Below are 27,636 nucleotides of genomic sequence, written 5' to 3'. Positions count from 1 at the left end.
TATAAGAAGAACAAGAGGAAAAATATGTGTTAAATTTATTTAAATTTTATCTAATTTAATTGCTAATTTGTGTTATGACCATTCATACTTTAAGTACATGCACTTGTTTATTTAGATTTAATTAGTTATTATTTAGAAATTACCTCTAGAATTATAAAAGTAGTTTTTATTTATTTTCAAGGAACTAGAACTCGTTTCCTAAAGCTCACAGGTGATTCAAAAGCCATTAGAAACTAAAAGTAGGAGTTTAAATAAGAAAATCCACTTACTTTGTACAGTAAAAATTGACAAAGTAAGTAAAGGTCCAAAGAAAAATAAATAACATGACTTAAAGTTTTGCATTTTTAACTTTGAGTTGCGATATTTCAAGTAATTTTTGGTGGGATAAGATGCAATGCCATTCCCCCTGTTCTCAAAAATAACCAATGAGCATCCTCCCTTGTTAACCCTCCTGCCCCTCTTCTACATTCATTAGTACTGGAAGGAAATGACAAAGCAAAGGGTTGCTTGGATGAACATGTTAATGTAGTCTGCCTGACTCATTGATCTTTTCTCAGACAAGGTATTTGCGTCAGTTTAAATCTATGATCCCAAACACGGCCCTGAAACATCAATTTTCTAAACAGTGAATTGAATGGTGCTGTCGATGATCCTGACATTATAGAAGGATTTGCACTGTTGGTACTCTAGCTTCCTGCAACCATCAAAAATACATGCCACAATAAATTAAGTCTGCATGAAAGTGCATGGCATATGCTGGTTTGGTGACCTGTTCTGGTTTTTATCATGCACCGCCCTGCTAACGCTGGAAAAACTGTTTCTGTAACCATTCATAGATTATAGATTAACATTACATATATCACATACAACAAATAACTACTATAATTACTTTTATGATCAAATTGACCAAATAAAGAAGAGCATGTAGATATCACTGTGACTACTTTGGTTAAATATGTTGCATGGTGAACCAGATAAAGCGAAACAATGGTGTTATACACTGAGATAGATGAGAGAAGGTGTGAGAACAGAGACACACAAAAATGTTTGTAATGTCATTTTAAATAAAGTATATTGAACAAATTCAAGAGTTTTCAGTTTCATTGTAAGATATGTTAAGTTGTCAAAACACATTCTGAAAATGCTAATTTGTTTAAAAGACCAATAAAAGTCGCTAATTTTTTAAAATCATTATGTGCATCAAGCCACAATCCAAGCAGATGCTTGCTAGCATGACTTCTCCAAGAAAACTAATATCACAAATAACTCAATTAACAAGTTCATCAGGTTAGTCAGCGTATGAAGCATTGTCTGTAGCTACATATCCCAGACAAATCAAAACCTTCCCTCCATCAGGAGAAGAAAGCTATCCTCAGCTGATTAAATGAAAAAGACAGAAGAATGGGGCTGTGTTTCAGGATCCCTGTACACCTGCTTCTCTATCCTCATTCTCGCCCTCAATTCCCAAAGCAATCTCAAGTCAGTGGTTCTATTAAAACAATATCGCCTCATGCAAATTGCTACTGTCAAGCCCCTTGGTTTTATTCCTTGTCCTTACCACTGCTCCCCAATGCTTTAATGGAGACCGTGCAAACCACACCGTGCGGCATCAGGTAGAATCAATAGTATCAATAAAACTATTCGACAATGACTGCTAACACTTTCTGGCTTTTAAAAAAAAGCAACGTGCCGCATTGACTGACTGAACGGCTCATTCTGGGCTACAGCCAACACACCAAAGCAGAGCATCAAATCTGACTTGCAGCTGTTCATCTTACAGGTTTTTTTTTTGTACAAAGAAATTAGCAGGTGGCAGTCTGACACACTGTAGGTTTTCATTGTTAATGGCTCACAGAACACAATACGCATTCCCTGAACAGGATGTAAAAACTTTTTGGAGGTGGGAGGGTTGAAGCTCTCACCTCTTAACACAGATTTATTTCATTGGTTTCATTAGCAACTGTTAAATTAAATAGATAATTTACATGCCAGGCACCTTGGCGCTGCTCAGCGCCTCCTTTACATACATTAGTGATAAGGTTTGGTGGTGCATGCAAGGCTTCTTGCAGAGAGCCCTGCTGAGTTCATTAAGACTACCGCCTGCTCTCAGGAATACTCCGGTCTTCAACTCTGACAATTGACTTGACTGGGGTCTGCACTCTCCACACACACTTTAAGGCTGTTAGTGGGATTTTGACATTCCTAATGTGGGGTTGTGAATAAAGTTAACTGTCTGATTTGATAAAATAATACAATTTCGGCTTTGTTTATGTTTCCCCATCTAACCAAAATCATCAAATACAGCTTTTATCAATACTGCTTGTTGATAACTAACAATCCAAACATGATGCTTCCTTGAAATTTCAAACCCGGTCTTTGATTTCATAATGTGCCAAATGCTTTCAGTGGGTTTTTAGTTTTAGTTTATTTAGGATCCCCATTAGCTGTAGCAAACTACAGTTATTCTTCCTGGCGTCCGGCACAATTATAACATCAAAAAAACAAAAACTTGTAAAATGTTACACAGCACATTAGCGCTTCAGTTCAATCCTGGAATACAAGCTATTTACATATTCAAATCCAACTCTTTACATCCATGTTTACATACTAAATGCAGGCATGTTATGTCCATTCATGTTGCAACGTATCATATAAACTATGTATAAACTATATATAAACTAAACTATTCATTCACAAAATTATGCTTACTCATAACTGGATATCAACCTATACATTTGATTATCTATCTCTATCTAGTACACCTTTATCCACATTATAAATTTGTTTACTCTATTACACATTCATTTGTATTTCTGATACTTTTATCTCCAAACCTGATGCTGATGTATATTCACTAGGTTGTAGATCTGGACTGCAGGCAGGCCAGTCTGACACTTACAGGAGCAGCTTGTGATTTGGCAATGTCATGCTGAAATGAGTAAAGCCTTCTTTGAAAAGATGCAATCCGGATAGTGGAATATGTTGCAGAAACATGAGTTTACAGATTTATGGATGCAACAAGATGGTAACATTATGCCTGATATCATGTTTACCTCCCTCCTGAAGACCAAACAATTGTGATTTAAGATTTTGTCCCTGGCATTAAGATTCTCAAAGTCTATCATACAATGATAAATATTCTTTCCTTGAGACACAATACACCCAGATAATTTGACTGATTTACAGTCGCAGATTTTCAGAGTGAGCAGTGAATCTCTCAGGGTAAATATTCTAGTCACCGTTTTGACAACCCACCGACATCTTATCGCATGCAAATGGTTTTACTTCTACAGCTGCACATGCTGCAGGACACCTCCTGACTTTACCGAATGAAAAGTTCAGTCTTTTCGAAAGAACAACGTGTCTCAACTGAAGTCTACATGAGCTGCCAACAGTGGCAGGCGAAAGACGGCCGTCACACTCAGTTTACAATGGCTGACCTTCGTCATATGGCAACCACCGCGAGTCTGTGTCCATGGCAACCACACAATGACTATGGCACAGTAAATGATGCAAGGCTTTATTGCTGTCCAAACTACCTCACTCATGCACCTCATCACTGATGAACACCCGATCGCCTAACTAGAGTTTCCAAATACACAAATGAATAATTATGATAGAATTAAAACTTGTACTGGTGTCGTCTCACATGCTGAACGGCTACGGGTGTGAATCCTTAAGATAATGTGGTTGATTATCAATTTCTCTCTAGTAATGATGAATACAATATTTAAAAACAAAAAAATAGAAGCTACGCAGCTGAGTTAAGTGTAATCTTTGCTTTCTTTGTCACTTGAAAGAGGCCAAAAGTCTGGCAACTTCAGTGCAAGCAGGAACTTCTGAGCCTCTAAACAAATAACCTTTCTGTTCCACTGTCAGTCATTATGTTAATTCGCTAATGCAGATTAAAAAGTAATTGTTAACAGTGTGTACACAGAATAATCTGCCTTGGCTGACTGCTGTAGAGAAGATAAAAAGACTGTAGAGATGTCCAGTGGAGGGCATTATATGCTTCATTACACACTTTTGTTCTTAGTGATTTCATTTAAACAGGTTGTGTGGGGAGTAGAGCCAACTGGAAGCTTATCTGCTGCTTTTCCTTCCTCTACTCTAATCTGACCTTGTGTGCAATAATGAGCTGATCATTTAACCTTTTCCTTTGGTGAAACCTGCCTTGGCTTGAGCAAATATAACATTTTGTTATGAATCTTCACGCAGGCTTTTATTTTTTGCAGCAGATGTTCAAAAGTTAAATCTGAATTTCATTTTTTTAAAAAAAACTGTAAAGTTTAATACAGACATTTAACAAATTTAAGCAAAGCCAAAACAAATTAGTGGGGAAACATAAGAAATACAGACGCTCCCACACAGGTGCATGGTGTAATTAAGCAATTAGCATCCAATCACGTTCAGCAGCCTGTATGAAACTGATGAACAGGCCCAATTGCTTTCTAATTTTGTATCAACGTTAAAAAGGAGGAAAAGATCATAGTTACCTTGAAAGAAGAATTGTGGTTTCAGCTCGGAAAGCAACACATTGTTCGGCTCAAAGGGAGCATATTTCACCAGGAACGATGACGATGCACTGACATCTTTGGGGAAAAACTGTCAGTTAACAGAGCCGGCTGTGCGACTGACAGCGATAATTTGATGACATTTGAAGAGTAGTTCTTCCTCAAGGTGACGGAGAATGTCAGCTCAGGATGTGATCAGACGGTGTCAGGAAGAACAATTACACAAAAAGGAGAATTTTTTTTACAGTGAGACTGTACAGCATCAACCCCTCATTACGAAGCTGATTGCACAGTTCAGGGGTAAAGTGAAGCAAATGTCATGTAGACACTAGTCTACAGAGACGTGGAAAATAACAGAATATGATAAAGATGATATAAAAAGATGCTGCGACCAGGTGTAACCAGACTTAAAAGATGTCAGTAAGTGCTGCTCAGTCTTAAGACGGAATAATCGACTGGCTTTTCAATCATTTCTGCTCACGACGGAGGCATGACCGCCATCAAACGCTGTGATTTTTCCCCGCCTGCCTCTTGAGGAGGAAAAATTTCAGGTGGAACATTTGAACAATAAAATATGTGAACAGCAAAAACGGCGCCTCCATCTTAAGTGCTTGACTAACTGGTTCTGCACATACAGTGTGTTACTGGCTCAGCTCGCACCTTTTTGCAGCCTCGTTTGTGTGAAATGTTCACGTCGAGGTCTCTCTGCATGCCGCGTGAAAGTACAGACAACACAGCTGGATAGGATAGAAGAAATATTTCTTATTCGGGTGGACAAACCAGTGAAAAGTATGATGAAACACATCTCACAATATGACAGAATGAAACAGATCACTGTGGCCTGCCTAACAAAGCTGGTGGTGATGTGTAGAGAAAGAAAACATCTACAGCGCTTTTATCCTGCGTACAATGAAGTCTTTAGGATGCCGTTAAGACACTAACGTTTTATTCTTCTGTTATGTGCAAGGTACAAGTTCATGGCAGAAATTACAATATAAACACTGCATGTGTGTATCTTTGATGAAAATTATCAGGGTTTTTAAGATACTGTTGGGCATGTCCACCTTCAGAACCATTTCGTTTTTTCCAAGCGAAGGGGAGGGTAAAAGGTCGGCTGCCTTACAGCGCATTTCACAACATCTTCCTCTTCTCAAACTCCTGCAACGAAAGACAACAGAGAGGAAGAAGAGAAACAACGTGAGATGAAGTTGGACAGACGTGAATGATTTATTCATGTGGAATTCACACGGCCCCGTTTTGATCCTGTGTATCAGATGTGCTGTTGAAGGCGGAAGGGGGAGAGCACTTCAGCTCTGGAGTGCTTGTTATTTATTTATTTATTTTATTTATTTATTTTTTTTTAAATCCTAAAGAGTGCAAATCATGTAGCACGTACGTGTCAGTAAGTCCCAGTTGTCAATATGAAAACAGCTCACTTCCTCTGACTAATAGGGGCGATACATCTGTAAAAATCTGATTTATGCGAGGTGACGGTGGCTGCGTTTATCTGCATAGTCCAACCATGTGACTACAAATGAGAAGGCATTATGTTCGCCATTAAAAAGGATGTTGCTATTTACATATTCAATTTGGAGAATATCACACAAATCGTGGGATGATAGAATACGTTGTTCCCTGAGAATTTTTCCATTCCGGGGAGGGTGGCAGGGGTGCAACTTAATGCAAATGCCATTTATCAGGTCTGGAGAACACACAAGTACAGAAGCACATGTTGGCCCATTCCTGTGTGGCTTGTGGTTATCTGGAGGTCTACTGCCACCCTGAGGAGGAAAAACGAAAAAAAAAAAAAAAAAAAAGATTCCTGTTTTCAAATATCTAAATTGCCTCCAAGGCTTCCTCACCACCTAATCCTGATGCTTTTGAAAGACGACATTATTTTTGGCTACATTTAGAGACAAGTGGAGTACTAGATATCTGCTTTGGAGTTGGGTTAAAAGGGTTCAGTAATTAGAGAGAAAGCTGTAAATGAAGCCAAACAAAGAAAGGTTAAATGAATGAAAAGACTGACCAAAAAAAAAGGGGGGGGAAAGATGGTGGCTGTGACTTAAGCAGAAATATGCTTCAACAGCAGCAGATGCACAATAGTCGTGGCTTAAAAGGAAAAATAAAAAGCAGATGAATAGAGGAAGCAAAACACATTTTTTGACTTTCAGAAAGATAGTTGAGATGTTACGAACAAAAGGAGGGGTGCGGTGAAGGAAGTAAAGGTTGTCACGGAAAAGCAACAGATAAAAACAGCCATGGAGTGAAAGAAGAGGAAGGCATTTACAAGCTACCAATGAGAAGAGCTTCAGCACGCTCGGGCTGAACATTGGAAATACGATCCACTTTCAGCTTTTAAATTAGTTGCAAAAACAAAATCTGGAAGTCTGTGCTTGTTTACATGCTACTGGGAGAGGAGAATGGTAAGCTATTCTGGAGTCAAAGATCTTTAATTATTCTTCCATCAGCAAATGTACTGACTGTTCCGCTGAATTGTGCTTTTCTGACAAAGCTATCTCAAATTTTGTTTTTACTTTTACTCCCTGGTCTGATGAGCTCAGTTAAAAACTAAAATCTTATTTGTAAGGCTCTCACACACCGCTGACTTGCAAGGTAACTTTAGTTTATACTGAAAGTCTCTTTTTATCGACTTCCTTCACTCAAACTCTGACATTTGCTTATTAAGTTATAAATAATCCATGAAATGTCCTGAATGGTACGCTTGATTACGGTTTCTCCTTGTAAATTCAGGTATAAAAAAATGTAAAAATTATTTTTTAAAAGAAATGAATAAATAAATTAAATGATTATTTAGCCTTTGCCTCACAGCAAGATAATTCCTAGTTTGAACCCTGGATGTTCTCAACATGCTGGATACTCCAGCTTTCTTTCCGCAGTATAAAACCACTCATGCATCAACAGGCATGTACAAAGAGGGGATGCATGAATCTCCAGGTAAGACCACAGAAAACATATTAAACAAGCTCACTTTGAAGCATGTTGTGAAGGGAGAAGCCCCCCCTCCTCCAGGTCTCAATGGGAAATATACCTGCATTCGCTGCATGGACTCCACACGAGTTTCCACTTTATCAAGTCGTAAAGGTTTTTCTAGATAACACGCAAACTGGTTGCCGTGTGATTTCCTCCTCTTATCCTCGATTTGAACTTTTCACATTGATAAGCAGCACTTGCTCACTTCGCCCTGCGGCCATGCCTCCTAAATCCACAGCCGAAAAGCATTTCTAATAAACTCAGTGCTGCCAGATTACAGGAGTTCAATTATTTATTGCTCGTAGCTTCACGTTCTCCATCTTTAAATGAACATCAGACGAGATGCGGTTCGACCAAAATGAAATGACAGTAAAAAATGTTCCAACTGCAAGACAGATCAGGGGCCATTCGAGCAGCTTCCACCCTATTTACATTTTTTGTAAGACTAATGCTGAATGTACAATCAGTACAATGATTACTAGGGGTGGGAAAATCGAATCGAAAAATTGAAAATCGAGATTTTATGCTTCACAATTTTAAAATTGATTTTTTTGTTTAAAAAAAAAAAAGACTTTTTTTCAAACAAATAAAAATAATTCATTATAAAAATGTCATTTTTATTGATCTTTTTACTTGTCTTCTGGCAGCAGAATGATGATCTGGCTACTGTGTCGTTTTTTTTCTAATTTAAATCAAGAAATATTACGAGCAAAAAAAAAAAAAAAGTTTTATACATTTATTTTGTTTTTAATCTACAAAAATCAGCAATATCAAAGAATTGTGAGAACTGCAAATTAAATCGAAATCGGCACCCAAAAAAAATCAGAATCGAATCGGGACAAAAGCGTATCGTCACAGCCCTAATAATTATGGTTAAATAAATACGGAGGCACGCGAATGACCTTTTGCATCCAGGGGTGTGCAGGTCAACAAATGCAGATGTTCACTTCCCCACCTGAGCAGCTCAGACTACGTCTCACGCCACACCCGGAGTGTTAGATTCACTTGCTTCTCGTACGCATTATTACTCCGATTACAGCGGTCAATGAGATTAACAGAGATGTATGAATACAACATGTGGCAAAATGAGCCACTGCAAAGCACGTTTTTCATCATTACATGCAATGATTATGAATTAAACTCCGGGGGAAAAAAATAAAAAGTCATGTAAATCCATATCTGTGTGCAGTTTGCCCGGCAGTGGTAATGAAAGTATAGAATGATGAATGGGTGTAATACATGCTTTCACTTTTTATACATCTTGTTAAACGGTGCCTCCCTTGAGATAAACTGAAATAAAGAAGCTGCAGCACCAACTCTGCCACCCTCAAAACACACTTATTAATTTTGGTCTTTTTTTTTTTTTTTTTTTAACTGTAGTCTTTTTTGTTCGTTGTGCTGTAGAAGGTTCAATCTCACTATCTTCACAAAATCATGTTCAGAATAAAAGAAAACATCGGTGATCATCCCACATCTCAGATCTGTGACAGCTCTGTGATTATAGATGGTAGTCGAGGTGACCACCGCCTCCAGACATCTGCATCTGCAGGTGGAGCGTAGTTTTAACGTCGTTATATCAACTCAGATCTTAGATCCGTTCTTATTCCTGAACTAAAATGTGATCACAGTGTTTGTTTTCAGGAGTACATCTTGACAGATGGACACTTGTTTTTTGTTTTTACAAATTATATAAAAGATGCAGATGTTTTTGTCCCTTACTGAGAAGCATTTTGCAAAATGCCACTCTGTGAGTGAGCATTACCAGAAAACAGTGGCATGTTTTACAGAGCGGCGATTGGTCATCGTTCCATTTCATTAAGCAATCAGCATTATCATCTGTGCATGAGCTTTTGTTACTTTTGCACACATGAAATCACATTCATTACACTTAGATCAGTGTTTGAAGATGGCCGCACAAAAACACAAAATGAAAGATTAAACAACTACATGGGAACAGTATCAAGCATCAATAGTCAACATGTTGATTAGGTGGAATGCTCCTTTTTTTTTTTTTAACAAGCATTAGATTAGTTAGTAAAAATCATGGGATTAAAAACATATTATGCACCATATTAATGATGTAGGTGCTGAAGGCAGGGCTCATTTAAAGAAATTGCTTGGTATGACAGCATTAAAATGTACAAGCTGATAATATATAACATTTGAAAACTACTGAGATCAGCAGCAACTCAGACCCAAACTAAACAACCAAAACTAAAAGTGACATTTAAGGTGCTTCCAAACAGATCATTAATCTCTGCATCACAGATAAAACCAGCCAATGTAGTGAGATCACATCAGTCTCTTTATGAGAGCCGTTTATGGAACGGTTTATGTATTCACTTCCAAAGAGTGTATGTATATATATATATATATATATATATATATATATATGTATATATATATATATATATATATATATATATATATATATATATATATATATACTCTTTGGAAGTGAATACATAAACCGTTCCATAAACGGCTCTCATAAAGAGACTGATGTGATCTCACTACATTGGCTGGTTTTATCTGTGATGCAGAGATTAATGATCTGTTTGGAAGCACCTTAAATGTCACTTTTAGTTTTGGTTGTTTATATATATATATATATATACACACACATGTATGTATGTATATATATATATATACATGTACATATATATATATATATATATATATATGTACATATATATATATCTTAGACGCTACCGGTGTGGGACAAGACAAACTCACCTTGAACATAGTGCTGCCCAGCTGAGCTGGAGACATGCTGACTACAACCCCAGCAGACTGGAGGGCTGCAATCTTTTCTTTGGCTCCACCTTTTCCACCAGCAATGATGGCACCAGCGTGGCCCATCCTGCGGCCAGGAGGAGCAGTCAGTCCCGCAATGAAGGACACCACAGGTTTAGCCTTAGCTCCCTGGACAACAGAAAGGGAGAAGAAAACAAATGAGAAGCATGAGCATGAAATGATGAGCAGGAGGACACAAAGCTCAGGGGGAAACGTGTAAATTTGGATACATTTAACAAAACAACGCAGGAGGAAGAAAATGAGCAAAAACAGGGGGGAGGACGTGGGCAGTCGTACGAAAACAGAGAATTAGTTTTCTACACCTGCATTTTATTCATTCATTAGACACAAAGCGCCGCATGTCCTCCCATTAGAGAGTTCCATGATAGCAGGCTTGTCTAAGCAGTCATCTCTGTCTAAGCCTGTATTATTAAAACAAAGGGTCAATCAAGACATTTAATTGCATGGGCTGCTGTATGACCAGATAGAGGCTCAAGCTCCTGCCATTTCATATCATCTCATTTCTGAAATGGTAATTAGTCATGCAGCCAGTGATTAGCTCAGCGCCTGTCTATGCCGTCTGCTCATTGATGGATGTTACATTCAACAGTTAAGATCATTTCCAAGGTGAAGAGAGCTAATATTTCATCTTCAGCAATAACATCATAACTAGTGAGAAGGATGGTGCCTGTGCGCGTGTGCATGTACAGCGGCTAATAATTCACACTTTAAAATAACAGCCTAATTGCAGAGGACGGCTGCGTGTACGCGCGTGGGTGCGTGTGCGCAGGTCGTAGCTCATCTGCTAGACTGCGTTCGCAGAGCGAATGTGGCATGTTTAACAGCCAGAGCGATACAAAAAAAAAAGTCCTTCAAAGACACCAGCTTGCGCTACCATCTCGACACCAAGTTTAAACATGATGCTGGCAGGAAGAGGATGGGAGCCATTAATACAAGCTGGGAATGAATTTTCACCATTAGAAACAGCAGGGGGAACGTTGAGGGCCTCGGCTTAGCTTGCAACGTTAAAAAGTAAAAATGGAGAGAGAGAGGGAGGGAGGATCACTTTAAAATGCTCCAAATATGTTACAAGGATCCGTGTACGCGCCGAAAATGTAGGCACAAAACAAATTAGCACAAAACGGCCTGCTCACAAGTCAGAGCACGTTCCGAGTACACGAAGCACCCTCGAGTGAATCAAGCTTTAAATCTACCTCAAACGAAAAAGGTTTAATTACTCTATTAATCCCTGCCTCCCTTGACACTGTGTAACAATTCATAGAGGGAGGGGAGTCATACTTCTATTCATTCTCCCCGTCCTTTGTTTTCCACTGTTAGCAGCACAGATTTATTACCGTAATTAGAAGACCAATAGGGGAGTTCCCCTCTCTCTGTGTGCCAACATGACTGGAGGAGGGCTTTGTTCTATAAAGAAACCAAAAAAGAAAAAAAAACAAACAAAAAAAAAAAACCCTCTGTTCCAATGCAAGTAATTGTAATCACAAGTCTAAAAAGTCAAACTGAAACTATTGTGTGCCCCTAAAACATGACAGGGTAGCATGGAGAATTGGCATGTGCTTGTACACGACACGCTTTGCTAACTTTTCTTCCTTCTGACTACAGCCTCACTTCCTTTTTCAGTGTTTCCACTGAATTACAAGAGGTTTAGTTGAAGTCAGTGGGGACAAGCTCAGCAAAAAAGTCAATAGGCTGGAAAAGAAAAAGAAAAAAAACCCAAAAAAACAGACTAAACATGCAAGTTAGCTTCCTTCTCAAATCCTCCAGTCTGTTTTATTTCCATCAAGCAAACTGCTATACGTTTATGCTGGATTACACTGTTCTGTAAACTTTAAGGAGCCTTTAATGCAAGGTGCTTTTTTTTTTTAAGAAGTGAGGCACTTTTAAGATTATATTTCACAGCACACATAGAGCATCACCACTGATGAAAACTCCGAGATAAAATATGCCCTGAATCATAAACATTTGACAGCAGAGCACTATCATAGTATAAGGTTGTTTTTCCCCTCCCAGAATGAAGCTGCCGGAAGATAAAGAGAGTGCTGTAACTCAGCTGCAACACTGATGGATAATGAAATCAATACGTTTGCTATGATGCGTCTCTCTCACACAGGAGCGCAATATATTTAGCCGTTTCCATGACACAAATTGGTCTTCCTTCCAGCATTTTGTTTAACACAGTGTTCACACATTACACACAGAAGTATTAGAATTAGCTCATTCAGTGCTTAATGCAGCAAAAGTTTTGCTATTTTATATGAGATATCTGGGTGTCTGATGCAGAGGATGAGTCTTTCTCACTGCTTTGAAGTGGCACAGCTTAATTCAGGGGGGGAGTTTATGTCTCATGATGCTAAAATTAAAGTAATAAATCATATTTGCATTTAGGCCATTAGCAGAATACAGATATTGGGTTTAAATTATTTGCAAGTTATTGCACGCCATTTTTTTTACATTTCATACTGGTTTATGTGGAATTTAGATTAACATGGACAACAAAACCTGTGTTAAACTCTTGATTCTAGATTTCTTACTGAAAAAGGTAGGTTTTTTGTTTTGTATAATCATCTATATTTTCCAATAAATGGCCTCATTTCAACTTATTTTTGACACAAATTAAAGAAAGTTACTGGTTTAATTCAGCCGTAATGATCTCAAGGGCTTTTTCTTGTAAGCATCTAATGCTAATATGCTAATTTTTTGCGTATGAACCGTGTTCTTATTGGCTAATTTATCCTCCAATAGTTGAAAATGACAAACATTTAACAAACGTAATCTCTCAAATTTTGTCTGTCTGCGAGAGCCCTGCTGTGTGGGCTGACATCTGCTGACAAGTGAAAAATAATAAACTAGTTTAATTATGTCAGACTCATAATTAACAGAGATTGTGGCCCAACACAGACTGAGCAGGACAGACTGTCATTCATGGTGTAATTCATGCTGTTCTGTCTTCAGTTTAACTGACATTAATTCTGGTTTTCTAAAAATGCTTCGGCCGGCAATAGAAAAGGATTGAATCGGCACTTAGTGGATGTACCTGCACTTAAAAAAAACTGTTTTATCACACTAACTCAAAAAAGTGTAAATGTAATGTAAAAAGTCAATATTTTAGTGGCTCACTCAACGAAAAAGTGAAACACATATTATTTACATTTATGTTACAAAAAGTAAAATATTTTTTAATGTTTTTCCTTAAATTTTGATTATAAAAACCACTCAATATAAAATACTGGTATATACTGTTAAATTGCAGTTTCTTAGCATTAAAGCCAAAGTAGGTAATCTTGCTCAGAGACATTTTTTGTTTTTACTCTGGTTGAAGTGGTTCCTCGTCCTGATAGGGGTCTATACATTTTGGAATCATGAACAATCAGAAACATTGTTAAACTCCTCAGTTTACTGTGAATCTGTAAAAACTCTGATCAATCAAAACGTTAGGGAACGTTTTGAATAAATTGAATTTGTTCATTTCTTATATTTCGTAAGCTTCTTCACCGCTGAGAAAATGCAGGAAGGATTTCCCGTCTCGGTTTATTTGCCTCCTTCCACTAAACAACTGAAAAATAGAAAATCGTTGGTGGAAAAAGCTGCAGTAGCAGTTCCTGTTGTCTGTTGTCTTTCTGTCCTCTTCCCCTCACACAGCAGAGGCAGATGGCTGCCTGTCCTTGAGCCGGGTTCTGCCGGAGGTTTCCTTCCTGTTAAAAGGGAGTTTTTTCCTTCCCACTGTTGCCAGTGTGCTTGCTCAGGATGGGAGATTGAGTTGGACTCAACTCAATCTGTTGGTTTCCTTATATAGGCTGTTATGAATTGGCCTTCATTATGTTTTCCCCTCTGTCTGTAAAGTCTTGAGATGGCATTGCCGTGATTTGAGGCTATATAAATAAAGTTGAATTGAATTGAATTGAATTGAAAGCCACATGTGCTTCCATTCCACATGCGCTGATATGCTATGTCAAAGTAGGTGCAACAAAGTACTGAGTACATAGGAATGAACATACTTATCAGATGCCTGACTTTTTCTTCTTAAAATACCCTTTTTTATTGAGCCAACCTGTGAAGGACCGGCTACCTGTGCAGCGTGTACTCTGCCTCTAGTCCAATGATTGCTGGGATAGACTCCAGCTTACTGTGGCCTTTATTTGGACTAAGCAGTTAAGAAAATGGATGGATGGATGATTTATAAGCCATTATCACAATATCAAGAAGGCTTGAAATATTTCAGTCTGTCATAAATCTGTATAATTTCACTTTCTGAATGAGACAAGACGAAAAAAAAAAAAAAAAAAAAAGACCCTTTTCAGCCATATGTTTTTAGATGTACCTGTACTTTAGGTGTAGAAGTAGTATGAGTCACACGGTGCTGAAATTACATGTAAAATCCAGGTTTAGAACTCAACATGCATTTTACAAACAGGTTGCTTTATCCTCTTGTGTGTTTTCTAATCCTCATGTACTGTCTGCAACGAAGCGCAACGACTTACATGCAGAAAACGTAATATCCAAATCTTCGGATCTTACTTTAAGGAAACAGTGTGCAGATTTTCCTTCTAAAATTCATTTTCCAGCATTCTTTGCTTCTGGCTTTCAGAAACAAATAAGTCCTCCCTTCCAAACACCATTTTACAGCGGCATCATTATCACATCCTGGTATTAGCACTGCCCAAGAAGATCATAATTGGTTTGAAATTCAAACAAGCCAAAGGTGTTATTTTTCTTTTATTATTACTATTTTCCCCCCCTTTTAGTTCATATACTAAATAATAACTGGTGCAGCTAGACTCATCTCCAGTGCAGGCACAGAGCTGCGCAGATAAGTCTGGCAATGTGAGACAAGTGTTCCTGTGACCTGAATTCAAATGTATTCAAATGAAGAAAAGTTAAGCTCGATTCAAAGTGGAAAACAATGTGTCCTGACATCTTTGTTCAGGCCCTGACTATTAGAAATAAGGTCTAAAAGCACTTTTTTATGAACAATTTTCTACACAACTGACTTTCAACGTGAGTTCTGCAGCTTACTCCCACGCTCTGCTGGGTTTTTTCATGCATGTGATTCATTTGAACTGTCCCTCACTGTCAACATTCTGGGTGATTGGGAGGGGGGGGGTGTTTGTACTTTATTTGTTCAGTGAGAGAAGTTATTCTCCTGAGACGCCAGCAGGAGATTTGCATGCATTAGAGCGGTTGAGGGCAAATCAAATCCATTTTTCAGCTCAAGAACACCCTGCATGCGCACACACGCAGAAACAAACACATGCGCGCTGAAAAATTAACATGGCGAAATAATCTGCAAGACGCCAAAAAACACCAAGTTTAGTCCTGGTGAAGTTAGAAATCCCAAAAATAAATTCGCAGCCATTTGGCAACAGAAACTTCTCATCACCCTCCTGCTTTTCCGTCACATATGGGCATTACGATTGCAATGCTGTTCATCCGTGCTGCAGGTTTTTTTCGAGCATGACCTGTGAATTACACCTGCATCCCATCTGTCACTATTTACCTAGATTACACAAATCAGGAAAATGAGAAGAAGCCCGAGGCTGCGATCAAAGAGACAGAACACGCTTGCAGCTCCACCATGTTCTAGCTGTGTGATTGGATGCTGTGTTCACTGGAGCGTACAGATTTAAAAGGGCATAACTAAGTGCTAATTCCACCCCCCCCAAAAAAAGAAAAAAAACCAATACATTTTTCATATGAATATATGTGAATTGCTGTCGAAGAAAAACATTGCAAGGGGGAGGTGAAGTAAAGGTTGCCTGGTGTCTTATTTGCTTACAGAGTTGTGCTGTCTCAGGTACTCGGCTGCATTCTCCTCTGCATTCCCTCCGATCTCTCCGATAAGGATGATGCCCTCCGTCTTGGGATCCTGCAGGAACACCTCCAGACAGTCTATGAAGTTTGTACCATTAAATGGATCCCCGCCAATACCTTGCAGGAGACAAAACAAACACTGGTTTAAACAATAGTCTCCAAGGATTATTCAGGTGAATATCTGAGGATCACTTGGCCGCAAGACAGTTTGGAACATGGGCGGCTACAGGTCGATAAAATCTGACAAGCGGCACCAAGATACATGACCACATCCTGTGTTGCTTGGTTAAGCAACCTCCCACAGCAAAAAATTTCAATTTAATCTAGTTATTGGTGTTGAGGTTGGTAGAAAAAGCTCTGAAAGAGTTGTATGAGCAAACTACACCAGTAAAACTGTAGGAACTGCAGAGTACTTTCTGTCAGTAATCATGTTAAACTGATGTAAGGTTTGTAAAAGCAATGCTTTCCACTAATTTCATGTTTTTCCTACAGTTGGTTCCAACTGAATTTATCTCTGCATGAAGCACTAATTATGCCTCGCTCCACATTCACTCAACATGCTTGGCCAACCGTTTCCCAACCACAATGGCACAACGGAGAATGTGAAGAAAAAAATCGGAACCATGCAGAAGAGCGCAATCAGATGTCGACAACACAATCCTGGGACAACTTGACCTAAATTTATGTTCACACCGCAAGGGAAAAAAACATGAATGATAATACTGATAATAATAAAAAAAAAAAGAAAAAACAATTGGCAACGTCAAGAAAATAAAGGACAAGAATAACAAGCAATGCGAATCATATAACCAGCAACAAAGATGAAAGTGATGTTAAATATTGCATTAACTGTAATTTGCAGTTGCCTGAAGGAGATGCAAGAATCTTTAGAAGTCTAAAGCAGACCCACCAAATAAACCCCCATAATGAACTTTACAATATTTAATACCATTACGGTTCTGGGTTTATGAAGTCTGACTGGAGGATACTCCATAATTAAAATGTTTAAATAATAATGAAGCCAAGCTGGTTTTCATGAATTGGTCTGTCCAAGCTGCTCCCCAATATTCAGTCCATTTTTTTGGTGGTACATAAATTGGTATAAAGAATTTTTTCAGTCAGATTTATTTCCTGTGTACTGCCCTAATGTTCACTGCCATCATTTAAAACACTGACCAAATATAAACAAATATAGCTGATATTTGCAGTGTAGAGATAACAGCATCCTGGACTAAAGCAACTGCTCAACTCAACTCAACTTTATTTATAAAGCCCTTTAAAAAAGACCAGAGTCGAAACAAAGTGCTGTACACCATCGGGCAAAATAAAAACAAAACAGTTCAAATGCAAATAAATAACACAATAAAACAACAGGTCATACAAGAAATATGGAATTAAACAATAAAACAAACTGAATAAATAGTAAGTAAAACCAATAATAATAAAAAATAACTATAGCACACTGACAAAAAGCTGTCTAACGTTGAGTTAAAGGCCAAGGAATAAAAATGGGTTTTAAGATGAGTTTTTAAAATTGACAGTGAGGAGGCTAGTCTAAAGTGGAGGGGAACTCATTCCACAGTTTTGGACCGGCAACTGAAAAAGCTCTGTCCCCTCTGAGCTTCTGTTTGTTCCTCGGTACATCCAGGAGCAGCAGACCAGCCGACCTGAGGCACCGAGCAGGAGTGTGTGTGGGGAGGAGCTCACAGAGGTAAGGAGGGACCAGACCATTTAAAGATTTAAAAACAAATAAAAGAATCTTAAAATGAATCCTGTAGGTCACTGGAAACCAGTGGAGGGAGGCCAGAATAGGTGTTATGTGCTCCCTGTTACGTACTCCAATTAGGAGGCGTGCAGCTGCGTTTTGCACCAACTGCAATGTTCAGTGTGACGCCACAGCTTCCCGTTGCACTATAAAGCTCCATCAAAGTGCTTAAAGAAGCTCCAGAAAGATGATGAAAAAGTTTGCACATTTATTCTAAGGGATTGGACAGATTCTTCTGAGCAGTCCCCTGGTTTTATAACATTTAAATAAACTCTGTTGTAAAGTAAAAATCAATGTTGTGGTCTTGTTAGCAGTCACACTAGCAACATTATAAAAAGCTGCAACACAGAAGTAAAAGGTAAACAACTTAATTATTTCAGATATCCTCAGAGTTTGGGCTATTATTTAAACTAGAGGACACCGTCACGACTGTGTGCGCACACTAGGTTGATGATGTGATCTGGCTAACGGTGACTGTTTCAATAAGGTTATAAATTCTACCAGCCAGCAGTGGAGAAATTAATGATACACTGTATCATGGAGCTGCTTTTGATTTTAGTTTCTAGCTGAAAGACAACAAAGGAAGTGAACAATCTGCACTGCCTAACAAATAACCCCAAGAGCCCCGACTGTGATGTTGTCACGTCCCCTTTTATATATTTCTTGCATTTACTCATCAGGTAACCATGGCTTAAAAGTTATGGTGCTTGTTGATCCCTCTTTCTCAGTCCCTTCCATCCTCTAACAAGTCAGGTAAATAGTCACCCTTCCTGGGTTTGGTGCTGCTGGAGATTTCCCTTCAGGTTAAAAAGGGAGTTTTTCCTGTTCACCGTCACACACCTCCCCATGTACGCTCAGGAAGTGGGATGATTTAAGAGAAAATTACATTAGATAAATTGGAAGATTATATGAAAACCAACTGAACTCTTCAAATTCAGGAGTAATTTCAGAGCCAGGGGCTGCACTCAAAATAAACTAATGAAAGAGGGGTTGAGTTTTGCAGGGGAACAAATTTCAGGCCCACTGGCTGGTTAATTGCGACGTTTCCCGGTTCTGAAAGTTGAGCCAAAATGCTCCAAAACGGCAACAGCTCAGGGCTCTCTGCTGCAGTGATGGCCGGAAGCCAGAGAGGTAATTGCCAGGGGGGGGAAAAAAGACATGCAACATGAAAATAATTTCTTTTTGGAGTAAATATTTTTCATTTTATTGCAATACAATTTGCAAATGTTTTTTTTTTTTTTTTTTTAAGAAAAACATGCATAAAATCAAATCTGTTACTTGCTTAATGGCATAAGCAAATGATGTGATTTTGTGTGCTCTGTGTCTTCAAACCAAATGCAACACCTACTCATGTAAAATGCTGCTCCACTCTTTTAAACCAGAGGTGTTTACATCCAAGCAGCTGTGAAGATGTTGCAGTTAAGCTGAACATACAGCACTCATCACTGGTAGCTTACCCACGCAGAGCGATTGGCCCAGTCCTACTTGTGTAGTTTGGTGCACAGCTTCATATGTCAAGGTGCCCGATCTGGAAACAATCCCTGAAAGATAATTTAATAAAAAAAAAACAAAAAAAAAAACATATTAGCTTGTTAGGTGTGAACAGGTATAACACACACACTAAACACACTGCTAAACATTGTGATAAAATACTGAAACATATCCAGCTGATCCAGTTTCTTTGCAAGCAGCTCATTGAGGCAAAAACAAAGCATATCGGTATCAGTATCATATCAGACAAAAGTTATTTTATGCTGTTGGGAATGAAGGCAGTGGGTTCTCTGTAAAACAGAAATACTGTAAAATTTCACCAGACAGCAGCAGAACAGGTTGGTCAACTAGGATTTTAGTACAGGACCATGAAAGAATAACTGTGTGCCATCTTTTTTAATTCTGTTTTGTCACATCAGCAAGTCAAAAGTTGCATGGGTCCACACAAAAGTAGGTCCATCAGGCTGGTGGACGATCAAGCCTTTCATGGCTTGTCGAGGAAAATCCAACATCCTCCTGCAAAGACATCAGCTGGTTTCCATGAAGTATGACATGAAGGTAAACGTTAGCATGTGGTTGTCATGGGTTTTCCCTCCTTTCTTGAATTTGCTCAGTAATAAAGGCTATGATGTTAACCCTGTAATACCGGTTTTATTTCTTGCAAGTGTAACTGATGAAAGATGAACAAAGCAACCAATCTGTAGTAACAGAAGCTTTTGAAGCTAAATCAGTGTTTTTAAACAAGGAGGAGGAAAAATGTACTTATGCAACTGGGATGGTGACTGTGTTACTTTGTTATTAAGTTGTAATATAAAACGCCTGAAATACTTCTTACAGTGCTGAGACACTGGCAAGTGTAGGCCCTACAAAACACCCATGAACACCCGTTACACTCAGTTATAATTTATCAGATTTTTTTGGGAGTACTCAGTGGTCTTGCACCCACACCACTGAGCATCTAGTCAAACAAAACAATAGTTAATTAGCAGGGTATTAAAAAAAGAGATTGCAATATTCTCAAATGAAAAACAAATTTAGTGAGACAGTAGCGTAATTTAGAGGCATCCAATCTTGGAATAAACTATCAGTAATTTTCAGGTAAAGCAATAATTGCTCATCTTGTAAAAGTAGTCGTAAGCAACGCTTAAAAGCACACCAACAATCTACACACCATGCACAACACAGGCGGCTGGTGTTTCCCATTGCTCATTACTATATGCTGTTATTCTTGGAATTGTCATTATATGAGATATACAGACACATTTTTTAATAACCTTTGTAATTATGCAACCATTTGATGTATTGTATGTTGTTGTCCATGACTTGAATTAGCAAATAGTGTCCATATATTATGTAATTGTGTGTTACTGTTTGTAGGTGCAACTACCTGCCTAGGGAGCGAAGAGGGAAATTAGCTAATGGCTATAATCATGCATATTTATGTGAAAATGTCCATTAATATGCTTGGTCTCTATCGTTACATTAATAGTTTGAAATTAAAATACACAGTCGAGCTAATTGGTTCAAGCACAACATCACTGGTTTACTGACACTGACAGCTTTAATGTTTTAAATCAGTCTTTAGTGTTTAAAAAACAATCAAATACTGTAATTAATAAACTAAAACAAAGAAATGTCTTGTGATATTCTGCAGACACATCAGTGATCCTCACCAATTCTTCCACTTTTGTGAATGTGTCCCGGCATGATGCCAATCTTGCACTCCCCGGGCTGTAAAAAAAAAACGTATTTTAAGATTAAAATAAAGTATAATATCACAGCAATTATGTGAAAGCTTATATTCTACATCACTGGAAACGTAACTTTACTACCTCCAATCCTAAAATCTGTCTTCGCTCATCTTAAAGTTAAACAATTAACGTTCATCTAACACGGATTTTTTTCCAAGCCAAACTAATGCACACATTCACGTGAGAACAGATCAGTTCTGCTCATTTTCTTTGACATAATAAAATTTATTGTGTGTATTACAGTTGAATACCTTATGAAAAAAAACTAAAAATTGTGCTCCTGTTATTTTTTTCATTTCATTGTTTTATCAACTAATAGTAAATCCTTAAAAATATATTTCTACTTTCATTTGTTTCAGCACATGTGTGTGTGTGTGTGTGTGTGTGTGTGTGCTTACATTGATGACTCCTGGGCAATTGGGTCCTATGAGACGGGTGGTGCTTTGGCGCAAGAGTTTATGTTTAACTTTCACCATGTCCTGCTGGGGGATGCCCTCGGTGATGCACACCACTAGAGGTATCTCTGCATCGATGGCTTCGATGATGGCAGCCGCTGCAAACGGTGGCGGTACGTAGATAACGCTGGCATCTGCCCCTGTGCCGTCCTTTGCCTGAGACGAGGAATGAAAGGAAGTTGGTGCATTCATTATGTAAACCTAGAAGCTATGAAATAGCGCCATCTAATGTTTCTTTCTCTCTTTTCTTTTAAAAGGGGGGAAAAGAAAAAAAAAAACTCATTTTCAAAACACTGACTTCAACTCTTAAACTTTTGTGTAAACAAAGGGCAGGGAGTTCCACATACCTCCTTGACTGAGTTGAAGACTGGCAAGCCCAGGTGTGTCTTGCCACCCTTACCAGGGGAAACACCTCCAACTAACTGGGAGCCATAATCAAGAGCCTGTTGACTGTGAAAAGTTCCCTACATGAGAGGAGAAAGCAGGGAAGTAGTGTATATGTAAGTAAAGAAGTGGGCTACAGCCACTTCAACAGCATCAATACTGACATATCACTGCAATGACTGTCCCAAGGAAATCTGCTTCCATGTGGGATTAATCATCCTGGTGGCTGGGTTAAGGCAGGATTTTAGCAAAGGATGAAGCTACAGGAAAACACACTCAATGAAAAGGAATCTAAATCCTGCTGACAAATAAATTATGGTCTGAGTTTAGTTTAATCTCCTTGCGGAGCATTTAAAAAACAAATTAAAAAAAATAGTTACAGTGACTGTAAAATATCTCCCCTGAAATAGTGTTTGCAAGAATATTTCACAAACCATCACTTCACTGTAAAGCCTGCAGGAAGTATTACAGATGAGCTGCCCCAGTTGGTGCATTTTCCCCACACATGTAAAGTAAATCTACTTGCTTCAATCCAGCTTGTAAACTGCCATAAAACTACATGCTCACAAAGCAAAAGTATTCAGCGTTTGCAGTCTGTGTATTGCTACTTCTTGCAGATCATATAAATATCACTTTAGAACCTATTAACAAACAAAAATAGAAGCAGAGCTGTACACAAAAGTGAAATGAAGGTAAAACTGCGCGAGTTAAAGTTATATTTAGTTATATAAGTGGTGCTTTAAGTTGGTTAGATTTTCTGCTGAACTAAAAAAGGTGATCAGTTAAAAAAATGAAGTTACAACACATGATGTAGCAGAGATGGAGGACACTCTGCAAGTGCAAATAAATGACCTGATGCTAAAGTTATAACTAGCCTATTAAAAGGAATTAAAAGCCATGAATCAGCATTTCCCCTCACGTTTGTCATAAACTCCTTCACCCAGCTAACTTTGCTGTTTTGGCCTCTCATTTTTAATCGCAAATGTTGGGACAATTATTCTGAGAAACGACTTGCTGATCAGGCCAGGAGGACACAGTGACGTGCACTCAATAACACTTGCTTCATTTCTCATCCTTTTCTAATTACACAGAGTGTTCGCAGGATCTTTATTTAACGGCTTTTTATTGGAAGCTGAAGAATATAAAGACAAAAGGTGGGACAGAAATCTGTACGATCCATGTATCTGGCTTGTTAAACACATTTGTCATAACTTTAATCCTCCTCCCCTGCTTCAGAGTCGCCCGGACTTTTCTGCGCATTAAAGACAGAAAGAGATTCAACATGGAGGATTGACAATTTGCCTTTTGTAGGAATTTAAAAAAAAAAAAATCCACCAAGTTGAGAAAATGAGATCCGACATGTTTCAGCATTTACCACCAAGAAAATCTATGTAAATAATAAAATCCACCGCAAAACCAGCCTTAATGTGAGATGTTCAATAAAAAAAAAAAAAAAGAGAGATTTATATCTGTTGTGATGAGGCTTCTTCTGCCTGAATCTCTCTCCTGAGAAAAGGCTAGACTAAAAACTCAGTCAGCAATGTGCTTCTTTTGAGAATGACTCATGCATTGTCTACTGAAGGATAAAGTAAAAAAAAAAAAAAAAAAAGAAAACCTACTGGAAATGAAGCAGCTTCATTTACATAATTCAAACAAGCCCTAACTTACAGGTACGCCTACTGTAGCTGGAAGCCAGTGGTGAGTGATGTAAACAACAACGAATCTGTTTCTGTTTCAGTCATGCAGAAAGCCTCACATATGACAAGTGAAATTGTGTGTGTAGCAAGAGAAAACTTTGATTTTCCAACAAGGTTACTGCTGTCATGTGATGACGTGGATGACTTGTCAATACAAACCTGCTTCCCTGTGAAACCCTGGCAGATGACCTTCGTGTTCTTGGTGATGTAGAGGTTCTTTCTTGTTCCTGTATAACAGTGTCTCACTCCACTCTGCTGCACTGATGGACAGAAGAGAACACAGAGAATGACTGCAAGTCCAAAATCATTCAAACACGTCCACCTCATGCGTCACATTAAATGATTAAAATATTTAAGCTGCTGAAATAAACTGTCTGGCAGAAAGGAAATTATAACAAAATATCATTTCACCCAAAGTTTAAAAAAAAAAAGAAAAAACTCAAAATACCTAAACTTCTTTCTTTTCTCAGTGAGTAGTGAAGGATTAAAGTGTTTTCTCTTTTCTCAGAAGGCATTATTCTCGACAGACTTGAGGACTTTGCAGTGTTTTGGCAGCAACCTCTTTCACTTGTTGCCGAGCAACACTATCAGCTTTCCTTCAGACTTGACCGCCACCATTCACTGAAAATACGACACTTCCATGACTGTGCATGCATTTAATTGGTTGTTTATGCTATGAAGCTGTCAAGCAGGCCTGAATTCTTTCTGACAATTATTGGAACTGTGATTTGGTTTTTGATGTAATCTTTTCATTTCTGAGCTTCTGCTCAGTGTTCCCAGAGAAACATATTTACTACTCGAGATGGAGGATCACTACATGAGATGACGTCAAAGCCTAAACTGCTCTTTATTCTAACACGAGGATGCAAAGTGGAAGTATGACGGCTTGACTTCATTTACTAACTGAAAGATCCAACCTGTGACCAAAACACTGAAATCTGAAGGTCACATTCACTACAACAGCTTTATACTTTGTCCTTGTTTTAAAACTAACCTGCTTGATGTTGTTTACATTTTTAACACCACAGTGCATCAGTTCTCTCACTGTGTGCTTTCTGCAGGGCACACACACACAGTAAAGTGCACCAAATGCAGGAACGCACACTTCAGGAGACAGAAAACACATCAGAAAATGTCACTTTGACCCCTAAAGCTCAGGAAAAAAAAGTAAAATTTCCAACTTACTATCCTTGTAGTAATGGCTGAGTCACATTCCAGCTTAAAAGGGATCCAATATTCTTTGTAGGTTTCATAAATGTCAACACGTTACCTAAGATCTGAACTTTAGATATATTTAGAGCAACTCCACTCAGTAAAACCATCTTTATGCGATTCATCTGGACATTTCAGAAGTAGGGTTGTCACTGCATTTTAGTCATCTATGAAAAATTAGTTTTGGAAAAAGTGGAGCTACACATTCACTGCTGTGTCGTTGTTACATGATGTTGAAAACAACTTTCACACAAGAAAAACAAGATTCATGACTGAATCGGGGAGCTTTGTAAAGCTGAGAATGATGCAGTTTAAAACCGGGATTGGGAGCCATGCAACAGGAAAATGAAACGCGCTCCTTGCGATTTGTCAATGACGTTTTAAATTGCAATTTCCACATTAAAATCAATTAATCATTAAGCTCTTCTATCAAGACATAAAAATGTAGAAAACGAGAAGACAGCCCAAAAGTGATGCGCTGAACTTTAAAAAGACAAAACTACACATCATCCCTGTTTTCAACAGCAGCACACTCTTTTGCTGTATTTTTCTTGTAGTATCAAAAGGTTCCAAACTTTGTTCTTAGCAAATACAGATAGCATTTTTCAAATCCTGTATTTAAATTTAATATGCAGCAGACAGATTAGATCACTGTGCAAAAGTGTTTTCTCGTCTTTTGAGACACCTGATTGGACAAAGACAAATGTGAAGATTGTTCCATTAACATTCGATCCTGCAGATCCAGGTGTTTCAAATGTTTTAATATCTTCATGATGACCTATTTGGTTTCTTTCTTGTGTAAACACAGACATACAATGCATGTCTCATTATACTTTAGGCTTTGGTCAAAACAAGAAAGATTAAAATTGTGGCTTGGCGCTCATTGATTGGGCCATTTTTGAATCAACAGAAATTAAATCAACAAAACTAAGTAGAATCAATTTATCCAGGTAATTATTGGGGAAAAAGAAGCTTTTCTCGTTCCAGCTTTTAAAATGTCACTGTGAGCTCTGGGAATGCGCAGTGGCCTTTTCTTCTCCCAGCTTCCTGACCTTTTATAAACTAATTTACTAAACAATAATTGGAAAAGCAAAAAAATCTGCTGCAGCCTCACAGGTTTCATTTAGATGTGGCTGCAGAATTACATGACATCCCAGTTTGACTTCCATGAACTAAATCCAGCTGCTGAATGCTGCAACACCACAAGCTGTCACTGTAGAGCACATTTGTGATGCACACAGTGGGCTTAGAAGGATAAGAGATTAGATAATGCTTCAAAGCCTGTTGTTATGCTTTTTAACTGAATAGTCTGTGTGTGGTACAGCACAACTAGAATGGCAATAAAGGACCAAATAGGGAAGCTAGTAATATATATTTTTTTATTATTATTATTATTATTCAATTCCATTAGTACTTGCTTTAACAGATGTGGACAGATTCAATAGTGTAACATAAGGGCTCAAAATACAGGTCACTTTCTAGTAAAGTAAAATGAAAAACAATGTAAAAAGATTGTGAAAGAGTGTGATGACAGTGACTGTATTGGGCTTTTTTTTTGTTTGTTTTTTTGTTTTGTTTTTGTTTGTTTGTTTTTAAATTATGTTTTATTAATTCATTTATTTATCATTTAGCCTTTTATCGGTTAGGACAAACATATCTGATTAACATAACTAGGACAGAACTGTCCAAGTTACGGATAAATGACTGAACTTTGGTTTGCTTGCAGAGCCACAATGTTACTGTGCAAAGTTCAATATGATCAGGAGCTAGATAGCTTCACAAAATGATGATATTAAATACTCTTCTTGTTAGCTCCTTCACGTTGTTTATCAGTACAAATCAGCTGCAGATCTGGCAAAGCAGAAACTGAAGTAAACAACCATAGGTTTACGGAGTTGTCGGAATGCTATCTGTAAATAATATGTATGAACTTTAACTGTTCCTCACTGTCACATGCAATGAAATGATCATGCAACTCTGATAGCGCTGCTATCTCGGAATGTAAAGACGTATATTAGTCAAAAGACCATGCAAGGTCAAAGACTAGTGGATGAAGTTAGGTCTCCGCTGGACGTTAGCGAGAAGTTAGCCAGTTAGCTCCGTGGCTAGCTGTCAGTGAGCTTCACCTGTTTATCTTAATGCAGCTACGCTGAGGCTAACCTGCATGAAGGATAGCTGACAGCCAGCCCAGCTGGACATGGCAGGTTATTGTAGCTTTGCAAAGCTCCGCCAGCGTTCAGCACAGAGACTATGAGGACATTTATGTTACAAACACAACACATCTCAATACATAAAAACGGAATTTGTTAAAATACTTACAAAGCAGCTTTGCAAACAACCTGCTGTGGGACATCTTCGGTCATTCACCAATGACACTGGAGGCTAAGGACCTCACAAACGCGTTTCAGTTGACTACAGATAGTCCCATGGAAAATTGAGCATCAAAACAAGTTACTGTCCCGTAATGAGCAGCAGATTTTTCTGTATTTGTCTCCTTCAGTAATCAAGTAGTTCTTTGTTACGTTTAAACGAAGAGACATTAGACGAACATGAATTATATCTATATTTTTTTTTGTTTTTTCTTTATTTAAAGCAGGCTCAGAAGTGGAAGCCTTGAAAACGTAGAGCATTTTGGGTATTGAAGTCCACAACGGAAAGTTTAAACCCAGACAAGCCGCGTGAGGTCGTAAGCAGTAGAGGGCGCCTCGATCTTAATCATCTCAGGAAACGTGGCAAGAATGGTATTTA

The 27,636-nt window shown here is 38.2% G+C and overlaps 1 protein-coding gene across 1 annotated transcript; it reads right to left on the bottom strand.

The window, feature by feature from the left end:
• Positions 1 to 5,256: 5,256 nt before the first annotated feature.
• Positions 5,257 to 27,298, bottom strand: suclg1 (succinate-CoA ligase GDP/ADP-forming subunit alph). The gene is made up of 9 exons (XM_079238316.1): positions 27,208 to 27,298; positions 23,836 to 23,936; positions 21,943 to 22,059; positions 21,539 to 21,751; positions 21,063 to 21,120; positions 19,356 to 19,439; positions 16,099 to 16,250; positions 10,245 to 10,433; positions 5,257 to 5,672 (listed from the first exon to the last, which is right to left on the bottom strand). Exons 1-9 carry the CDS (start codon positions 27,239 to 27,241, stop codon positions 5,646 to 5,648), a joined length of 975 nt encoding a protein of 324 aa, XP_079094442.1. The 5' UTR covers positions 27,242 to 27,298; the 3' UTR covers positions 5,257 to 5,645.
• Positions 27,299 to 27,636: the final 338 nt, after the last annotated feature.

Source organism: Telmatherina bonti (genome assembly GCF_933228915.1).
Source record: "Telmatherina bonti genome assembly, chromosome: 3".
Classification (NCBI taxonomy): Eukaryota; Metazoa; Chordata; class Actinopteri; order Atheriniformes; family Telmatherinidae; genus Telmatherina; species Telmatherina bonti.
The sequence above is the reverse complement of the archived record's forward strand: the minus strand, read 5'-3'. Positions and strand labels throughout refer to the sequence as shown.

Bases quoted from the DNA above. Each gene is read 5' to 3' on its own strand.
- suclg1 (XM_079238316.1), bottom strand. From the start codon at position 27,241: ATGTCCCACAGCAGGTTGTTTGCAAAGCTGCTTT. The intron at 22,060-23,835 runs GTTTGTATTGAC...CCTCTCATGTAG, and splicing joins AGGGTTTCACAGGGAAGCAG to GGAACTTTTCACAGTCAACA. The intron at 16,251-19,355 runs GTAAGCTACCAG...GTCTCCTGCAAG, and splicing joins GGGCCAATCGCTCTGCGTGG to GTATTGGCGGGGATCCATTT.